Source organism: Liolophura sinensis, chromosome 5, assembly GCF_032854445.1.
Source record: "Liolophura sinensis isolate JHLJ2023 chromosome 5, CUHK_Ljap_v2, whole genome shotgun sequence".
Classification (NCBI taxonomy): domain Eukaryota; kingdom Metazoa; phylum Mollusca; class Polyplacophora; order Chitonida; family Chitonidae; genus Liolophura; species Liolophura sinensis.
Genome location: NC_088299.1, coordinates 7841802 through 7862357, shown reverse-complemented (window position 1 = coordinate 7862357; position 20556 = coordinate 7841802). Strand labels below are relative to the sequence as shown.

General features: G+C 40.1%; 1 protein-coding gene across 4 annotated transcripts; it reads left to right on the top strand.

Moving 5' to 3' along the window:
- Window positions 1–4485: 4485 nt before the first annotated feature.
- On the top strand, window positions 4486–16100 carry LOC135465594 (RE1-silencing transcription factor-like). Of its 4 annotated transcripts, none has more exons than XM_064742858.1 (6): window positions 4486–5196; window positions 8092–10939; window positions 11896–12541; window positions 13070–13292; window positions 14815–14894; window positions 15651–16100. In XM_064742858.1, exons 2-6 carry the CDS (start codon window positions 8117–8119, stop codon window positions 15668–15670), a joined length of 3792 nt encoding a protein of 1263 aa, XP_064598928.1. In that variant the 5' UTR covers window positions 4486–5196; window positions 8092–8116; the 3' UTR covers window positions 15671–16100. The 4 variants fall into 4 exon arrangements, with proteins under 4 accessions (XP_064598928.1, XP_064598925.1, XP_064598926.1 ...); XM_064742855.1 differs by having other exon boundaries at window positions 11896–12574; XM_064742856.1 differs by having other exon boundaries at window positions 4854–4884; window positions 11896–12574.
- Window positions 16101–20556: the final 4456 nt, after the last annotated feature.

Here is a 20556-nt window from a genome sequence, read left to right as displayed (position 1 = left end):
TTAATCAGAGGCAGTAAGTTCTCGTCAATTTTTAGCATGTTTGTTAGACGTTTTCTCTGATTTGTCATTGTCTTGCTATTTAGAGAATCAAGTGCAGATTTGTATTCACTGGGAACTGTGGGGTGGGTGTGGAATGGGGTTCTCTGGCCATCTAAAAAGATATGCAAATGTCAGTGATGAATATTCATAATCACATGTGTTACTAATGCTGCGTTCGATAACCGTTGTAAACACCTTTCAGGTCGTGAATTTGGTTGAAGGAACTAGACGCAATCATTTGGACAGTTCACCAGTCGTGCCTGAAAAGCCAGATGGTGACTGCATAAGCAGTTCGTGCTTCTGTCTTGCTGGTGAAGGTCACAAACATGATCCTTCAGATAACTTTCGAGTTTCCGAGCGAGGTCATGCGGTGGAAAGAACGGGATTCACATTTCGTGAACTCATAGGTGCGTTTCCGAACGCAACATGAAATCACTAATATTGTTATTCATGTAGAGGGCATTGCTGTTTTTTGAATTACAAGATTGACATCCCTTCCTGGAGGGCAGAAGAATTCCATTAAATAAAACATGCACTACACATTCTTGTACATGGTCCAGTGTGCTGGAGTATTTTTGAACATGTACTTTGCAGTTGATCTTGAACTTTTCCCAATGTTAACTGTTTGGTCGGAGCATTTTGGACATGTGTTGACAGCAGTGTTGTATGAGGAAAGATAAACTTCTATTTTCATTCAGATCAGAAGTTGACCAGTCATCCAGTCTAGTTTCATTTCAAAAAGGAGTACATTTGACATGCATCAGTTGAAATGTAATGTTTTAGATAAATGGGAAGTATGAAAGACGATCAAGAATGATTGCTACTTGGATCTATGACATAAAACTGTTCTTGTACATCTTTAAGCGAATTAATAGCAGGAATCATTTGCCATGAACCCTCATCGTTTTTGCAGAGATTTTTCCCCAGGGGATGATGGGGTAGCCAGACTGGTAGTATATTCCACCAAAAGGTTGGCCTGTAAAAATGCACTCATTTTAAAAGCACATAAGGGCCCTAGAATTACACTTTTGATGCCAGCACTTCTATTTGTCATATTGAAATTAATCAAACTTCACAAACAACTGTTTAAATGGCTCTAGAAGGTGGGTGAATCAGTCAAAATCATGCAAAACCTGTTACTTTAAAAATAGAAAACTTTGGGTGAAACACTGTACTTTGCTCTAACAAGTTGTCAAAAGAGAATAGGCCAACAGTATAGGTACATGTACATGCAATTACTAGCAAAGAAGGCTTTGCTCACTTTCTGTCTGAGATCTGTGGGCCATGTTCTCAGCTTAGTAGCTTCCATAGTATTTCTGAAATACTGTTCAAGTTTGTAAGTGTAGGTTTCATTACATACTCACAGAATAGTACAATACCAGGAAGCTCAGTTTGCTGGGGGTCTCCATGGCTGAGGTGGTTAGCATGCCAGCACGACGCAATTACCTAGGAGCCTCAAACCAATGTGGTCGCTGTGAGTCCAGGTCATGCTGGTTTCCTCTCTGGCCGTACGTGGGAAAGTCTGGCAACAACCTGCAGACAGTCGTGGGTTTCACCCTGGCTCTGCCCGGTTTCCTCCCACCATGATAAGGCTACCTTCATATCGGTGAAATATTCTTGAGTAGGACTACAGCATAAAACACTAAATCAATATATATATATATCAATCTGTCGGCTTTGTTGATTAGGCTGATAACTGGTGTGCACCAAGAATTCATGACTGGATTATTTACGACATGTATTTGTTGGCATCGGGAAAATTTGATGTCTTGTTCATCAATACTTAACTTTGCGGTTGTAAATTTTTATCTGGATCTTGTAATCATGGTTGAACAGGTTTTTGAAAATCAAGTTAGTGCCCTTCAGAAAGGGTAATAAGGCCAATTTAAGGATGCCCAGCTTCAGCTAAAAGGTTAATATAGATGATATAGCGTACTCAGTGCAATCTCGATTGAAGGCTTAAAAACACATGTAAAGTCAGTTTTGACAACCTGTCTAATGCTAGTTTGGACAGTCGGGCATTAAATGTATTTCTGATTTGGAATATTACGCATAAGTTGGGTTGCCGTCCTTTTCTGAACCTAGCATGACAAGAAACTTTTTTGTATTAAGATACAGTGCTGATAGTCTGGTTCCAGAGAAATTGAAATAACAGAACAGGAGAACACAGAAACTGTTAGTAAAGTACATATTGTTGCGATAGATGAAAATGCATATACTGGTGGCTAAAGGGTGTCGAGCATATGTCACACCATACTTGTTGAAGCATGGCCTTTTCGAAGCGTTTTGGCTGAAAAAGACGAATTAGTTCCATGTAACTTGTTCCACTCAATCCAGCTGCATATGTATGCTGCTCTGTATAGTCTTGCTGTTTTCTTGGTGAATTGTTGTTGGTTTTGTGTACACGTGCTATTAGCTAGGCCACTGTACTTGTCATTAGAGATCATTTCATACTTGAAACATTGTACTACATGTATCTGTATTAAATTTCCTTTAACCAAAACCCCTTTGTTTTAACGTGGTAGTATGTTTTACAAGAAGCTGGAATATTTTAGTATATATTAACTTTGCAGTCACTTCGAGTTTAAGTCCATGTCATACTGGCAGCCTGCAGATGTCCTGCACAAATATGCTGTTCATCTCTTGTCTTACATGTGAGAAAGGGGGCCTCCGTAGCTCAGTTGGTTAGTGCGTTACTGCAGCGTAATGACCTAAAAACCTCCCGCCACTGCGGTCACTGTGAGTTGAAGTCCAGCTGATGCTGGCTTCCTCTCCGGCCATACGTGAGAAGGCCTTGCAGCAACCTGTGGATGGTCGTGGATTTCCCCCAGGCCATGCTCGGTTTTCTCCCACCATAATGCTGGCCGCCATTGTATAAGTGAAATATTCTTGACTACGGCGTAAAACACCAATCAAATCAATAAATCAGAAAGTAACTTGCCAATAGTAGGACGGTGGTTTCACCTCTGGTTTCTTCCCATAAAACTGACCGCCATTTTGTAAGTGATAAATTCTTGGCTATGGTGATCAAAGAAATATTCATGAAGTCAAAACTGTAAATGTAAATAATAAATACACGTAGAATGTTGCACATCCACATTTAGAACTGTCTGCATATTGTCGTCATCTAGAGACAACAGTTAAATCAGGCATTAAACTTTATTACATTTCTCTGTTTCATGATCAAAATGCCCAATACACATCATTTATATAAAACTTAATCCAGACTAAAATTATTTCTGTACTTTCTTTCAAATTATATCTCCTTACACATTTGTAACACTTCGTGGCAGTATTCCGTCTCATCTACCAAGTTAGCATAAAACACCAATCAAATAAACTCACTGGCATCCAGGGTGTCACGGTGTTCATGCATCTCACTGACCTGAGAACAGCAACCTACTCTCACAGCCTGTACAGCTCTTCTGACAATAAGCAGTTGACAAAGCTTATTTGGTCATGTGCTCAATGTAACCTTCATTGAAGACCACTAGCCTTCCACCACTGTGTGTATATATATATGTGTGTATGTATATATATATATATATATATAGTCACATGGGGAAAAAACTTGCCAAAGGTTGGTGGTTTACCCTGGGTACTTCAGTTTCCTCAACCCATACTTTACATTGCCTCAGTACAAGTAGAAAATTATTGAATAAACAACAATCGAATGTAGTTTTATACTTCCCGATTGCACAAATTTGCTGACAGACCAGGTGGTAAAACAGTTGGACAACTAGGACAAAATGGGCGGAAAAATGAAATGTGCTTCATTTCAACCCATAACCCGCTTGCACAAAGCCCAAGATCTTAGCACTATGAAAACATCATCATTGCAACTAGCATCATGCCTGTTAAAAACACATAGGCTTATGTGCTAGATTAACGCTGTGTGGTCCCAGGACTGTCACCAAGAAAATTTAAGGTTTTCTCACCCAAGACCAATGAGGTTGTGGTTTCAAATCCAGTTCTTTGCTGGTTTGGCCACATTTTTGCAATCATGACAAATTATACAGTACCTAGCTGGTACAGGATGCCTTTGCACTGGGCTCTGCCCAATTTTCTCCACCCAGGCATTAACATGGCAGCTGTTACCTATATTACGAATTCTTCAGCACTGCTCAAAACACTGATCAAATAATTAAATCCATTCTGAAATCGAAGTAGGTCCTGTCACTTTTAGGAACTAGGTACCCACAAAGTGCACCAAAATGTTGCTCATAGCATGCTAAAATTTGAAGAACCCCTGCTGATTTGTCATTATACTAACTGAATAGTCAAAAGCAGTGGGAGTGATTAAGTTCTCATTTATATAATGTGTGTCTGCATCAAGTGAGTGGGTACCACACCTTTATTTTCAAGAGAGGAAAATTTGTCTGGTAAGAAGTTAAAACACATTAGTGCTGTACAGTATGTGACAAACTGTCCCTGTGACGCGCCTTCTCCATACACCGAATACACAGTCGGAACTATATAAACACAGTACAAAGTTCAATGTAGTTGGTAGTTCACAACATTATATTATGGCGTCTACCTATTGACTTTAATTCACTGCAATCGCTACTCGAATGGAAACTGTAAATTATATAGCTGGTTTACCTAAACACATGTAATAGTGGAACCTCAAAGTTATGTGCGAAACATTTAGTTTGGAAGATAAAGTAATTACTGTCAAATCGTAAACAACCCTTATTTTAAAGGTACAGCTGTTTGTAAGTGCACGTTTCACTGCATGAATTCGCGCCGTCAGATCACGTGCAGCTGTGGGTTTGCGCCTGCGCACTTTACTGTCTGCTTATTCCCCGGCCAACAACGCCCTCCAGTGTCCGAATAGAAATTTAGGTAAGATAATCCATGCCTGGCCCAAAATTGAAGAAAATTATTTTACGTTTTACTAAAATCACTTCTAATTTTCAGTGAAGTGTCTTACCAATGCAGTGTATTACAAAAAGTGGCTTATGATACAGAAACTGCGCATGAACTTCATTTGACCTCGAGTATCTCAACTATGCATTCGAGCGCGAGAACTAGTTCGGCAAACTAAGGCAAGCCGCCATCTTGATTTCAAGGTCAGCGGGTTTTAGTTCGGTGTTTTGGTACGAAATAACCTGTTCTGCTGGTGTACCCGGACTAAATTCTCATCCAGAGACACAAGTAGGTATCCCGTAAAACGTATCCAACCAAAGGCTTACTGTAATATCATGGGATTGTCCTATAACTTAGACTAATTGTCGAGCTTGTCGCCAGCAGCCGCATATTTTGCTTTCCGTTAATGGCAGTAGATGGCGCTTTATTTTGTTGTCAGGTGGCGCTTCATTCCCTCGGAGGTACTACTAGCTCCACACCTCAGCAAAAACCAAAATTATTCTGTCAACGGGGGCAAACTTCATTGCTAAGGACGCCCCGTTGTAACAATCGTTCACTTTGATTAGAAAAACGAGGGTCAACCAGATATGGCAGCGTGAATGCAAGCGAATCGACATTTCCTAATAGTGTGACATAATCACTGGGTCAGATGACAGGCCGAGAGGCGATACGATTTTAGGACTAAAAACCAGAAGAAATATGCTATGTCGTAAACAATACAACGTTGATATGACATACTGTACTAAGTGTTTGGCAGTGATAGACGTAAAAAAATTGACATGACATAATACTATGTTAGATCGGCCTTCAAGCATGTCAGGTCGGGGAACCATTCGAAACTTTCATGCGTTTTTATCTGCTTAAATAACAACAAACAAACAACAAAACAAAAAAAAAAATTATGAAGGATATGTAAACAAGCAAAAAGTTTTAACACATGCAAGTACACAGGTAAACAGAAAGTGATACCACATATCCATGTAGTATATGTATAGGTTGTAAATTACTGCAACATATTCTAAAGTCCCAAGTAACATGATGACTGTCTCGTAAAGGATTATCAGGGATGAAAATTTTCAAATGATCTGCTGATTTCAAGGGGAAAATTTTCGGAGTATCTAATATCTTTCACAGAAATGGCCAAAACATTATTTTGCTTTAATATGGAGGTCTGCTAATGGAAAAAATTTCATCTGATTTGGGTAGAAAACATTCTTTTCTTGGATTTTTTTTTTTTTTTTTTTTTTTTTTGATTGGTGTTTTACGCCGTACTCAAGAATATTTCACTTATACGACGGCGGCCAGCATTATGGTGGGTGGAAACCGGGCACAGCCCGGGGAAAACCCACGACCATCCGCAGGTTGCTAGCAGACCTTCCCACTTACGGCTGGAGAGAAAGCCAGCATGAGCTGGACTTGAACTCACAGCGACCGCATTGGTGAGAGGCTCCTGGGTCATTACGCTGCGCTAGCGCGCTAACCGACTGAGCCACGGAGGCCCCTTCTTTTCTTGGATGATTTGCATTTGAATTCCATCAGATTTACCATTAAAACAATCATTTTGAAAAAAACCTATCCACATGGAATATATATTAATATATAGATGATGGCTCAGATTATATATACAGCTGTATATCTATCTATTTCTATATATATATATATATATATATATATATATATATATACTATCAATATTTTTTGGCATATAATATCGATATTTATTGCCGGTAACACAGTCGATTTATAATGAAACTTTTGTCAAGACTTGCACAAACAATGCAGTATACATGTCCGTATATTAGAACAAATTGTATAACATCACACATATATCACATTCATGTTTTAACATACACTTTTCACAGCATTCCTGATAATGTTATACAGTGAGCATGATAAAATGCTGAACCAATAGAGTCTGCGTAGTTGGACAAGGCCCAAAATATCCATGTGTAATCAGGAAAGTGGTGAACATGCTAAAAGTTCAAAGAATTTGAGTAGGAATCAGTATGATGGTTTTGAGAGATTTGAAACATTTGGGGGACACATTCAGGATCTTCTCTGAATTTCTGTTTGATTGAATTTTATATTATGTGCGGCCTTTTTTTTTTATTATTATGGAGAAAAATATGTTTTTGTGAGCTGATGTCATTTTCATGCCAGTACAGGGTAAGGGGGAAAAATGCAATGTAGAATTCTTTCCATGTCAGAAAAAGCAGCAAACTAGATGATTTCAAGAAAAACTCAGTACAGTGTGTATTTTATTTACGAAAATGCTTTGAACCTTTAATGTAGCTAGTTAACATTTTTTCAATTGTTTGCCTTTGGGGCCTCATGCTAGCACAACACAGTGACTCAGCAGCCTTTCACCAGTGTGGTTGCTGTGAACTTGGACTGGCTTCTTGTCATGTTACACATGGAAAGATCTGCCAGCAACCTGCAGATGCTTGCTGGTTTTCTCCTACATATACCATATTGCTGGCTGCATCATATACCAGTATGAGTGCTATCGTATAAGTGAAATATTCTTGAGTATGGCATAAAACACCAATCAAATAAATAAATAAATCATATACCAATAAATAAATAAATAGTTTGAACGAAAATTCCACCATTTGACCATATCAAGTGATGAAAATTTCTTAGTTCAGTGAATTAATAATTTGATTGGTGTTTTACTCTGTGTTCAAAAATCATTACATGTACAATGTATTACACAAATGATTTTTTTTTTTATTGGAAGAAAGTAGGATCATTATTTAATCGTGATTTATGTATGTCAGACTTTTCACAGCTGCCCAGATTGTGTCTGATGGTTCATATGTGTGCCATATTCTCATCAATGATGATCATGTCAAATACACAAAATGAAATGGTCAGACATGTAGACCGTTTTGCGTGAAACATGAACCTTGATTGTGTTTGTGTTGTATAGTGTATAATGTCTGTGCATCATTTATGGTAAAGATAAGAACTCAAAAGTGGAACCGTATTTTGTTCCTCATGGTGTAAGTGATGGTTAACTCATTTGTCTTGAAACATAAATGAAATTATAGGGTGATTATTGTTAAAGACAAATCACAGATGTGTGTACATGTATATTTTTCTGCTAATTTACTTTTGAACAATTCTTTTGGGCATTTTTGTTGATGCAGTGTTTTTTGAACATTTTATTTTATATTTCAGGCCTTACTACATGTAATTTAGCAACATGAGTGGTGCAGAGGCAGATCCAAACCCAGACTGTCAGAATTTGTCAGATATTCAAAATTACCTGGTTAGCTTCAATAAGGAGATAGAAGGAGGTGAGCAGCCTCATTTTCAAGCAGCCACTCTCACCCAAATCCCTCATCCTGAGACTAACCCAGAAGAAGTGGCAGAAACATCAGCTGATAAAGAACCAGAGACTGTTAACTATGACACTGTTTATTATGATGGTCAACCTCTTCTTCAACATAGCGAGGAACAAAATGGTGCTGATGTGCCTGTCTCTCTGCCCATTCAGGGCTTCGTTGTGGCCTCAGCCGCCGAGGCAGAAGCAGCAATGAATCCTGAGACATCTGGAATCCTAGAAGAGTCGAATGTAGTAAAAGAGGATATCCTAGATGCTGCTGAGCAGTTATCAGCCGTCCATGCGCAGATTGCTGAGCTCTCAGGATCTTCGGAGGTTCATGTGGGGACAGACTTTGAAACGGTTGCCGAACAGGGAAGTATTTCTCAAGCAGGCGTGGAGGTTCCAGAGGATGTGATAACTACAAGTACCAGTGTAAGTGAACACACAGTTCAGATGGTTGCTCCTGATGGCCAGCATGCTGTTCAGATGGGAGAGGGGAATGTCACCGTGGACATTTCTCAGTTCTCGGAAGAAACATTGCAGTCTGGTGAGGATGATGTGAGCCAGGCAACTCAAGAGCAAATCCAGCAGATTGTGCAAGGAGAAACCATCATGGATGGCTCAGACCCAGTCGCGGTCTTGGCGTCCGTTGCGGCGAACTCCAGCAGTGCCTTGGGAAGCCTGCAGAGCGTGACAGTGTCCCAGCCAGAACTTCATGGAGCTCATCTGGTGGCCTTGCAGAGTTCTGACAGTTCCCAGCCTCAGCTTGTGGCAGTGCAGGCCCCTGATGGTAGTGGCACAGAGAACATACAAGTGATGGGCACATCAGAGGTTTCCACTTTGCCCAATGGTCAGGTCATCCTGAACACTCCAGGGAACAGTTACCAAACTGTGACCATTATGCCATCAGAGTTAAACCAAGGTGGTGAAGTGAGCTATGTGCTGATCGTCTCACAGCCTGAGGGTGAACGAGAGGGCTCTACAAGGGGTATGGGTGTGGACATGTCAGTATACGACTTTACAAGAGACGATACAAGAGAGGTGATTGAAGAGATAATTGATGAACACGGAACCGCCAGAAAGATCATCCGTTTGAAAAAGCCTGGATCACCTACCTCCCCTTCCCAGCTGATGTGCCATTACTGTAACTATACCAGCCCGAAGCGTTACCTTTTAACCCGCCACATGAAATCACATTCCCAAGAGCGTCCACACAAGTGTGGTATCTGTAGCCGTGGGTTTAAAACGTTAGCCTCCCTGCAGAATCATGTCAACACGCATACTGGTCTCCGGCCTCACAAGTGTCGACAGTGTGAATCCAGTTTCACAACCTCTGGGGAACTTGTACGCCATGTCCGTTACCGCCATTCATTTGAGAAACCACACAAGTGTACAGAGTGTGACTACGCCAGTGTGGAGCTGAGTAAACTTAAGCGACACATGAGATCTCACACTGGGGAGCGCCCTTATCACTGTCCGCACTGTCCATATGCTAGTCCGGATGCCTACAAGCTTAAGCGTCATCTGCGAATTCACACAGGAGAGAAACCGTACGAGTGCGATATCTGTCAGTCACGCTTCACCCAGAGCAATAGCCTCAAGGCTCACCGACTCATCCACTCTGGCAACAAGCCTGTATTTCAGTGTGAACTGTGTCCCACTACTTGCGGACGCAAGACAGACTTGAAAATCCACATGCAGAAGCTACACACGGCAGAGGAGCCTTTACAATGTGAGCGATGTCTTCAGACCTTTCCAGATCGCTACCAGTTCAAGGTGCATGTAAGAACTCATGAAGGTGAGAAATGCTACAAATGTGATAAATGTGAGTATGCTGCTTTGTCAAAGCGTCATTTGGACAGTCATATGCTGACACACTCTGGTGAAAAACCGTATGAATGTGATGGCTGTGGACAATCCTTCAGACAAAAGCAGCTTTTGAAACGGCACAAGAACTTGTACCACACACCGGAATACATCGCCCCCTCTCCTAAAAATAAGTTGTTCTATTGTGCTGAGTGTGACAGATCCTTTGCTCATAAGGGCAACCTGATGAGACACATGGCCCTTCATGACCCAGATAGTCACATTTGCAAGGTCTTCCAAACCACTGAAGGCCCATCCACTGAAATGCTACAGAGAAACATTCGGGCCGAATTGCAGGAGGGCCGCCTCACGAACCCCGCTGGTAAAACCCCACAAGTGGTCATTGTCCACCTGGATGGCCATGTGGAAGAGATTAACCCTGATGACCCTGTGGAAGATCCCATGGAGGAAGACCCGAGTGAAGTTGAAGACAAGTCCACTGACAACATGGTGGACTTAGCTGTGCAGACTTACCAGAACACTGTTACAGAAGTAAACACCTCAGCAGAGGACATGGGACAGCTCCCTGTCAACTCTAAAGTTAAAGTGGTGCGAGTGGGAGGGAAAGGCAACCCTTATGTATCTGAGGATGAGGGTGTTAGGACCATTACAGATGTGTCTGTTGCTGGTGAATCTATTGTTGATCAGTCCATTCCTGATCAGCCTCTTACTGGTCCATCTGAGAATAGCTCCATCACTGAGACTACACCAGATTCAGTGAATGGACCCCCCAAGTCTGTACCCTCAGTGCATGTCCTTCAAGAAACAGTCCCCTCAGCCTCTGTTCCCCAAGTAACTGCCCCCTCAGAGGAGGAAGAGCTCCATCTGGATGAGGTGAGTAGATATAGAGGTTATGACTTTCACTCAAGGGGCTCATTAAAGATGGTTTACTAGCTACGCGAAGCCTACTACTTATGTAGGAAATGGATCAGGTACAGTATAGCTATCCATTTTTCCAGGGTAGCTTTGTGCTCAAAAAAGATAATGAAGACCCTACAGACACTACAAATACCTTAAATCTTCAATCTTTCGAAGCAATATTTTGAAACATTCTGAGAGAACTATGGGATGTAGAGAAATAAGTTGCACAGTTTTTATTCTTCTTTATTGACACAATTTTTAGTGTTGTCACCATAATTGTATGCATAAATTGCACTGAAAATAGTGCTTCATTGGTTGAAAAGGTTGAAGATTTACAGTAAACTACATGTGTGCTTAACAGATCAGAAATTTCACATCTCTCAAGCAACATTTTAACAAATTGTGCTGTATTGTCGGGAGCCTTTCCAGTACATGTAAGTTAAATGATACATGTTGTTAAAGGGATGCCCCATCATCGCTGGGGTGAGAAATTATGAAGTCCAGACAATGCCTAACCGGAGCTGAATTTTTAGGTTTGACAGAATAATTCAAGCGTGACTGAGGCTGTAGGGTTTAACCTAGGATATCCTACTCCTACATTGTATATCCACCATATACAAGTCAATCAGTCAGTCAGCATCGATTCAGTTTTTGCATGCCTTTAAAATTTAAGTCTGGTTGGGGCATCTTCAAACAGCAGTGGCATCTACCTTTTTGAATTACAATGCCTTCTCAGTTATTTTGGATGATAAAGGGCACTTTTTTGTTGGTTATAGTCAAGGTTCTTTGTAGGTCAGTGAACCTTGTTATATCAGCAAGTTTGTTGGGTAGTATATGCCATGATAGAAATGAAATATTCTTTGAGTTTAATGTAGAAGTTACAACTAGTCATAAATAGGTGGATTACAGTTTGCTAATTTCTTTTGCAGAATCAAGTGTGCCAGGAGGCAGGAACCCAGGTTGAGTTTGAATCGGAGGAAGAAGACAGTACACCTGAAGCACCAAAAAATAGGAAAACTGAGTCTTCACACAAGGGAGTTTCATTTACAATTCAGGAGGTATCTGATGGAACGCAGCGAACATATGTACCATTAAAAAAGGTGAAAAAGCACTACAAGAGTTACGCAGGGTCCAGGTCGGACAGAGGTGCCCAGAAATTTCCCACTGCCAGTAAATCAGCAGCCTCTTTGTTGAATACGCTCCCACAAGAGGAACCCTCAGAACCAGAAATGAAAGCTACAGAAGTTCAGACCTCAGAACCAATTGAATCGGTGGTGGATGAGAGTACCGCAGATCAAGAGTCATCTGCACTTGAAGCACAGGAGACAACATCAGAGGACACAACAGCAGTGGAGATGTCCCCAGCTGAGATGACAGCAGTGGAGATGTCAGCAGTGAAGAGGACTGTAGTGGAGACAATATCAGAGGCGACTACAGCAGTGGAACCGTCTCCGGCAGTTGAAAGTGTCACTGAGCCATCTCAGTCTGTGGGACGAGAGTCCACTACTCTTAATGCAGTTCCAGAGACCGCTGAAGAAAGCATGCCTGCTCTAAGCCAAGGAGAGAAAGGGGAAGGTGATGTGGCCACAAAACCACAAATTGCACAGGGTAAAAACAGTACACCGTAAACTTAAAACTGTGATACTTTTGACCTGGTGCTTAATTAAAAATATTCAGGAGTGAAGAGAAATGCAAGTACTTTACCCTTTATACGTACATGCACTTGCACATTATAGGTGTAAAAAAAGTCTGTGAATCTGTGTTATGCATGTGTGCCTCCGAATGCAACCTATGATTTAAACTAGACCAACTGTCTACTGGCTAATACTTTGTTGATTAACGTTTTGTTATTACCTACATGTATTTATTTACCTGCTTACACCTTATTAAAACACCATGTAAAAAGTAGAAATGTACGATTAATGTTTTTTACTGTGTGTGATTTTGAGGCAATTCTCACTAAACTTCAATGTGCATATGGCCAAGCATCAGTAATATATTGTGATAGTTTTAGTGAAGAGAAAGGCATTTACCAGATAACTAAATAACTGCATACCATCATTTAGATGTAGTCTTAACTTCTTTGCTTGTCAATTTTTACAGAAGCACCAACTCCAAGACGCCGGGGACGTCCTCCTAAAAAGAAGGTGGAGGAGTGTGTTGATTCACATGTTAAAGGCGAGAAACCAGAAGTCCAGACAACACCATCCTCCACACCTATACTGCCTCCCCGTGGCCGAATGACCACTCGATCCTCACCCAAAGGTGTGGTATCCCCTGTCACAGCCAGCCCTAAGCCAGACAGTCAAGAGGACAAAAGCTTAAGGTGAGCCACAGAGGATTTTTTTTTTTGTAGTCAGATGTGAATGTGTGTCCAAAGTCAGTCTATATCATGGTTTGGCAAGTGCCTGTCATACTTCAGTGACTAGCCTATATCATGGTTTGGCAAGTGCCTGTCATACTTCAGTGACTAGCCTATATCATGGTTTGGCAAGTGCCTGTCATACTTCAGTGACTAGCCTATATCATGGTTTGGCAAGTGCCTGTCATACTTCAATGACTAGCCTATATCATGGTTTGGCAAGTGCCTGTCATACTTCAGTGACTAGCCTATATCATGGTTTGGCAAGTGCCTGTCATACTTCAATGACTAGCCCATATCATGGTTTGGCAAGTGCCTGTCATACTTCAATGACTCAGTTTTGTATTGTTCACTACATTCTTTCAACAATCACAATGCAGCTTCGAATCCATTCTGCACCAGCTGATATGTCTTTTTATTGGCAGCTCTGCAGGTGTATAATTGGTTTTGCCCGATATCTGTCCAGTTTTCTCTAACTATTAGTATATATATTAACATGTCTGTATGTATGTGAAATAGCCTCACTTGTACATGTATACGTTGTAAAACTCTGGGGAACATGTCAGTAAAGCTACATTTGAATAAGGTTTTGTCTACTTGATAGATTGATAGAATTCTCAGGCTGTGGGTTTTTTAGTCTGTTGATCAGCCCATTAAAAACTTCTTCCTGAGACTAAGTGTCCTTAATATGGATATTTCACCTGTCAGGTTTAGAGGAAAGAACACCTTTATACAACTTATATGTATACCTTAAATGAAAGAGTTATACAGAAGGTTAAATAAAACATCTCAATTTTCTGTCAGCAGTACTTGTTATTGGAGTATTTAATAGTTAAACATCAAAGTCTTAGAAATACCCTTTAGGCCACCATTTTAACAGATTACATACTTCATTGTGCTTATCTTTGCCCAGTAGCTTGAGGGCATGGCATTTCAGACGCATTTTGGCAGCCTATTGTACAGCCACGTGTGTATGCATGATGTGACCCTCTAGTACATCCCAAATTCCTTTAGAGTTTACTTTCACATGCTTTAAAATGCATGATTGTCACAATACTGGAAATGCCTGTTAATCATATGGCAGGAGTAAAACCTGAAGCAAGAGACATTGGAATGAATATTTAAGAGGAGGAAAGGTCTTTCATTGAACAAGCCTAAAACTTGGCGTGACTCAAATCGGTGGATTTTATAGAAAATAACGACGTTTAAAACAGTTTTTCTCTCTTACAAATCTTTAAAAAATGTGAAAAAAATAGAATTCCACACAGTTAATACAGCTCTCTTATTTAATGTATAGGTTGTATAAATGTGTTCTTTTAACCTGTCATTGATATGAATGCTGAGGTGTATGTATAATGGTTCATAGAGCCAAGTTGTTCACCCAGACCAACAGTCATCTTCAGTTCTCTTTGGCAGCACTGAGATTATTACAGGAGGGAAAGTTGTTGTCCAAATTCGTGCATGCAAATTGTTTTCTGTATTTCAGAGCTAGAAAGCGTAAGGCTGATATAGAGGTCAGCTCTCCAAAGAGATCAAGGCGTTTGGAAAATGCTGCCAAACAAGCAGGTAGGCAATCTCACAAACAAGCAGGTAGACTATCTCACAAACAAGTGGAGATGGGCAATCTCGCAAACAAGCTGGTAGGATATCTCACAAACTAGCAGGTAGACAATCTCACATACATGCAGGTAGGCAATCTCATAAACAAGCTGGTAGACAATCTCATGAACAGGCACTATGCAATCTCTAAAACTAGCTGAGAATCTCACAAACAAATGGGTGGGCAATGTCACAAACAAGTAGGTACTCTCAGACAAAAGGAAGCAAGTAGACGATCTTACAAACAAATTGTTGGGCAATGTCACAGACAAATAGGTACGTGAAGGCTGTCTCACAAACAAGCAGGTACACTATCTCACAAACAACAGGAAGGCAGTTTCATAAACAATCTCCTGAACAAGCATGTAGCATATGCATTAGCAACCAGGTAGACAGTCTAAGAAACATCCAGGTAGGTAGTCTTACAATCAATCAGATTTAAGCAGTCAAGCAAACAGGCAGGTAGAAAATCTTAGAAACAAACAATGGAAAGTCTTGAATCTCTGAAACGAAACTTCAGGATCAAACAGGTATTGCATGTCAGGTTTTTTTAAGCAAACTACTGTACAAAGTAAACTACACATACAAGCCAGTTAAATAGAGGAAAATTATAATTTTACAGTTTCTACCTAAAATGCTGCATTGTTATCGTAAGATTATGTATGGCTACATTATTTCATTTGACCTTTGACTATATTTGACATTCTCTTCGTTTTCCTTCAGGATTGACTGGGAAGAAGTGAACATTACTGAGAAGATGGCGATGCTGATTGTGCTGTGGCTATATATTTATCAAGTATACCTAAATTGCATTTACACTATTGAATAAAACTTGATACACGGTTACATGTAATCAAATTATACATCAATAAGTTAAGCAGTATTTTTTTTTGTATTGGCATTTTGTCCCAACTTAACAAGTTTCCATCACTTTGTATTCCAAGACCATTTTCTGCTTCATCCAACAACTGTGACATTTTCCCATTGCCAGACAGCTGAAAAGTTCAATTTGTATGTTTTTTCCCTTAGCAAAGGGTTAGAGGAAGATATTCAAAAATGAAATAATTTTTTTTCTTTTCTTTTTTGTACAAATTTAAATGTGCTCAGATATGAAATTGGAGCCACATACAATTTATATATAACATTTGCTTTACACGCGTTAAGTTCAAAATAAAAAACCTATTCTTTGAAAGTGGTGGTTTTGATTCATTATTAAACAGAGATCATGTCCCCCCTCCCCGCTGGACCACGAAACTGTCTCAGATTTTAGTCAGAAATATTCTTAACTTCAAAACCGTTTGTATTACAATCGTTGCCAGCCTTGGGGATTTTTATTTTTAATACAAAAGTTAATATTAGTGTTCAAGTCTAAGTTCGTCAATAATATTACAACTTAAGACCCAGTCTGACTGAAGTCTATGATAGGTTCTTGGTTCTGTGGTATTTTGTCAAGGCCCCCTGACTGAAGTCTAAGATAGGTTCCTGGTTCTGTGGTATTTTGTCAAGCAACGTAAGACTGAAGTCATGAATTGCAAATGCTTATGCCAAACTCAAACGGGAAGGAACTCAAATTGTGGTTGGTAATGCAGTAGACAGTCAGTGTACAAATTTTAAACTGCACAGAGCAAAATATTTTAATTGTAATTTTTGACCGAATTCTTTGATTAGACTCTTGATAAATACGGCTCCAGGGACCTTACTGATCAAAGAGGTTAATGGCTTATCCACAAAGTTGTATAGCCCTTGACCTGTCAGAAGTCGAGTGACTCAATCTCTCGCTGGTTTGTCTTCGGATTTACGTGGAGTGACGAAGGCTTGGGAACATGTTTCTCTTGGTTCTGCGTGGTTTCCTCTGCCCACAGTGATATGCCGTTAAAAGGGTTAAACATAGACTCAATGGCGCGCCCTCAGTGGCGACGATGTTCTGACAGGACATTGAGCACTAACCCTAATTTGGTCATCGCCAAAGCAAAAATAATCAAAAGTTAACAACTTTGACCCAATTTAAGTGAGAAAGGTCACGTTTTGTTTTGGATCCAAATGCAGAGACAGTATTACTTTTAGTGTAAACTTATTGTTGCAGACAATTTTGAGGGAGGTAAATTATTACTCTTGGTGTTGAAACTTTACTTTTCTTAGGAGGATAATATCCTTGCTTTCCTTCCACACAAACCTCAAATCGTCTTTCCATGATCAGTGGAACTTAATTCAAGTCCAGCTCGTGCTGGCTTCCTCTCCGGCCGTGTGAGAAGGTCTTTCAGCAACCTGCGGATGGTCGTGGGTTTCCCCCGGGCTCTGCCCGGTTTCCTCCCACCATAATGCTGGCCGCCGTCGTATAAGTGAAACATTCTTGGCGTAAAACACCAATCAAATAAATTAATAAATGGAACTCAATTCTTTATATGTATTTTTTTTAAATTGTTTATTTATTTATTTTTTTTGTCTGCCCCCTTGTTGAAAGGATAGATGAACCACAAGAACTCAAAAGAACTGGTATAATAGTTATATTTCTTGAAGTTTTAGCGGCTGCAAGCGACACTGTTGTCAGTTGCTCAAATCTTTTACATCATATATACGTGTACCTTTAAACATAGACTAGTGACTTTAATAACGACGAACCAGTCATTTTTGCGGGATACAACTTTCGAATGTTCGAAAGTTCGAATCCATCTTCATGTTTACCATCGGCTTGAAGCCAGAAGGTTTATCTGATAGCCTATCTGGCGAAGTGTTTTGTTTCGACAAAACTCTACAGTTACTGAAAATGCTATCAGTATAATGTGACTGGGGTGACATGTCTGGTGTTTTCGGTATGATACATCAGTAGCGGCAGCACTTTGGCGGCATGCACCCGACCTGCCACAAGAAGACACAACACAAGCACGCACACCTGATGACTCTTCGTCGTCAAAAATTGTTAAGTATACGACGTTTATCTCCAAGCATGTATACACATATTTAATAAACAGTCATGTGGAAACAATCCTGGTTTATGCATGCAGTATTTTTCGAAATTCGTGAAATACGTGAAAATGTTAAAGGATTAGTTTCTGGAAGGTACTGGCCCTGATTGTAAAGATTACAACGTGTTTAAACAGTATGTTACCGGGAAGGCTTCAGAGTTACGTAATAATGACTTTAAATCCACCAAAAACAATTGATTTACTGCCCTAGCGATCTCTGTCTGCCTTTACAGCTCAGCGGGTGACTAGCAACTCGAGCCTAGCTGTATGGCCTAAATAACCAGCGGATTCGTATCAAAACGATGCCATTTTCAGATGGATACTAGCTACTCAGAAGCAAACATACCGCCGTATCAATTTGAAACCCATAGTGGATGGTGCTTAAGTTCCGATTTAGGACACTGGTATCTCTGGCCAGACTTCAGATTCTGAGTTTTTCGGACTTTGAATTTGATCTTTGTGTAGGCATTTCCAACCGCACTGGCAATATACAGACTGGTAAGCTGTAGCTATACCCTGTGTTACTCTGTGCACGTGTTTATTTTAAGATTTAATATTTATTTACTATTCTTTCCCTCTGTCCGCTTAACAATAAATATCAATCTATTCCTAGTGGGATTCAACATTCCTACCTATATGCGATGAGGACTAACCGGTACATACTGTTGTCGGCTTTCCGAATTGAGTCGTGTAGGATGCAGATAGGATGTGGACGTCCGGTTCGGCTGTATTCCTGTCGCAGCTTTCAGCTGTAACTCGAGAGATCAGGCACGGTTGTTTGTGGTGGATACAAAATCCTTTCTTCTTGTGCTGTAAATGCACGCCTTCCTTTAATACGGCCAAATCGTCTAGAGACTTCAAAAAAACTATCTCCAGGATTCTTCGATGACCAGTTTTTACAAACGTATGCAGCACAGCAAAATAGTTCATGGAGAAATTCGATATGCATGTTGTCACTCTTCTAGCGAAACGTTGGACTTGTATGACGTATTCGTCGCAGACTACCGAGTCTTGAGGGAAAAAATGCATAAAACACCAGCCTCATTATCTAGTGATTTTAAGTGCGATATTACCCAGAATAATGTATCCTTTTTCGATATTTTTGTTTCAGTTTAACAATATATACACGGGTAGCTAGTTATGAATAAATTATGAATCTGGACACTAATTAGATATTTTTGTTACACTCAGTTTAACAATATATGCACCGGTAGCTAATTATGAATAAATTATGAATCTGGACACTAATCCCTTAATATTAAATGCAGGCTATCAGAATATACGTGACTCCATGTCGCCAAATTCTGGCTGCCTTGACCATATATATGTATTTGCACGCATGTGCAATGCGTTGAATCGAACACTGCTCATTAGAATGCCAGCAAACTTATCCATAATGTTAGAAAGAGCACACAATTTCTTGTAAAAACGTGAACGTTTACAGATTTTATTTATTTATTTATTTGATTGATATTTTACGCCGTACTCAAGAATATTTCACTTATACGACGGCGGCCAGCATTGTGGTGAAACCGGGCAGTTCCCGGGGGAAACCCACGACCATCCGCAGGTTGCTGGCTAACCTCCTCACTTATGGTCGGAGAGGAAGCCAGCATGAGCTGGACTTGAACTAGCAGCGACCGCATTGGTGAGAGGCTTCTGGGTCATTACACTGCGTTAGCGCGCTAACAAACTGAGCTGAACGTATATAGAGAAATTTCAGTTATTGCATAATCTTTATGCTACTCGAGAACATTGTGTCGTGATCACAGAATCTTTGTTTTTTGCTAAAAGATGCCGCGTGAGCGGGCCGCGGTCTACAGTGCACGGTTATAGAGACGCTAGTCTTTCAATCGCTTGTAGGACACCTCTCTGGCTTTGAGCTGAAAACCTGGCCTGTACAGGGAACTTTTGGCCCTCCTCTTGGTGACAATTATTAAGCGGTTGACAAAACAGTATAGCTGAAACTGTATACAACGGCTTGTAACTATATATATATCTATATATATTAAATTGAAATCTATATATGATCTTGCGCCCATGCAGTCATGTAGGGGCCCATTATACCTTGGATGCAATGGCTGTTGCACATCTATATGATGCTGTTTATTATTACCCCGATAGTTGCCTATATAGGGACCAGTATGATGATATTACACTAAAAAAAATCTGTTAAATTTTACAGAATGTCTTTTGTCTGAGTGATGCTAAAATGTATTCTGCTATTATACAGCAAATTGTTCTGTTAAATATAGCACACATATTCTATGAATTCATCTGAATGATTCTATTAGACTAACATAATATTGTATTGACTTTGACAGAATGTTGTGTTGTAAACAGAATACATTGTAGCATGACTCAGACAACAGACTTTCTGTTAAAACTTACCGTTTTTTTTTTGAGCGTATTAATCATGATGTAGATCACGTGTCATCGGTATTTTGTGTACCTGTAGTATCACCCAAGGCAGTCTATAGAGAGCAGTATGTTGCAGAATCGAATAATGGGAAACCATTGAATGTTTTTACTTAGAGGAGGTAGCAGTGTATAGCATAAATGCACATAAAAAGGTAAAAAGTTAAATGTTGCATACAGAGGCCTTTATCCTATGTAGGCGGTATACATGCATAACATATTGGGCAGACCTATTCATATAACCCTCA

Excerpts from the sequence above, each read along its gene's own strand:
- LOC135465594 (XM_064742855.1), top strand. The coding sequence starts at position 8,117 with ATGAGTGGTGCAGAGGCAGATCCAAACCCAGACTGTCAGAATTTGTCA. Across the intron at positions 13,293-14,814 it reads CAAGAGGACAAAAGCTTAAG|AGCTAGAAAGCGTAAGGCTG; the intron begins GTGAGCCACAGA and ends TCTGTATTTCAG. Across the intron at positions 14,895-15,650 it reads AAATGCTGCCAAACAAGCAG|GATTGACTGGGAAGAAGTGA; the intron begins GTAGGCAATCTC and ends GTTTTCCTTCAG.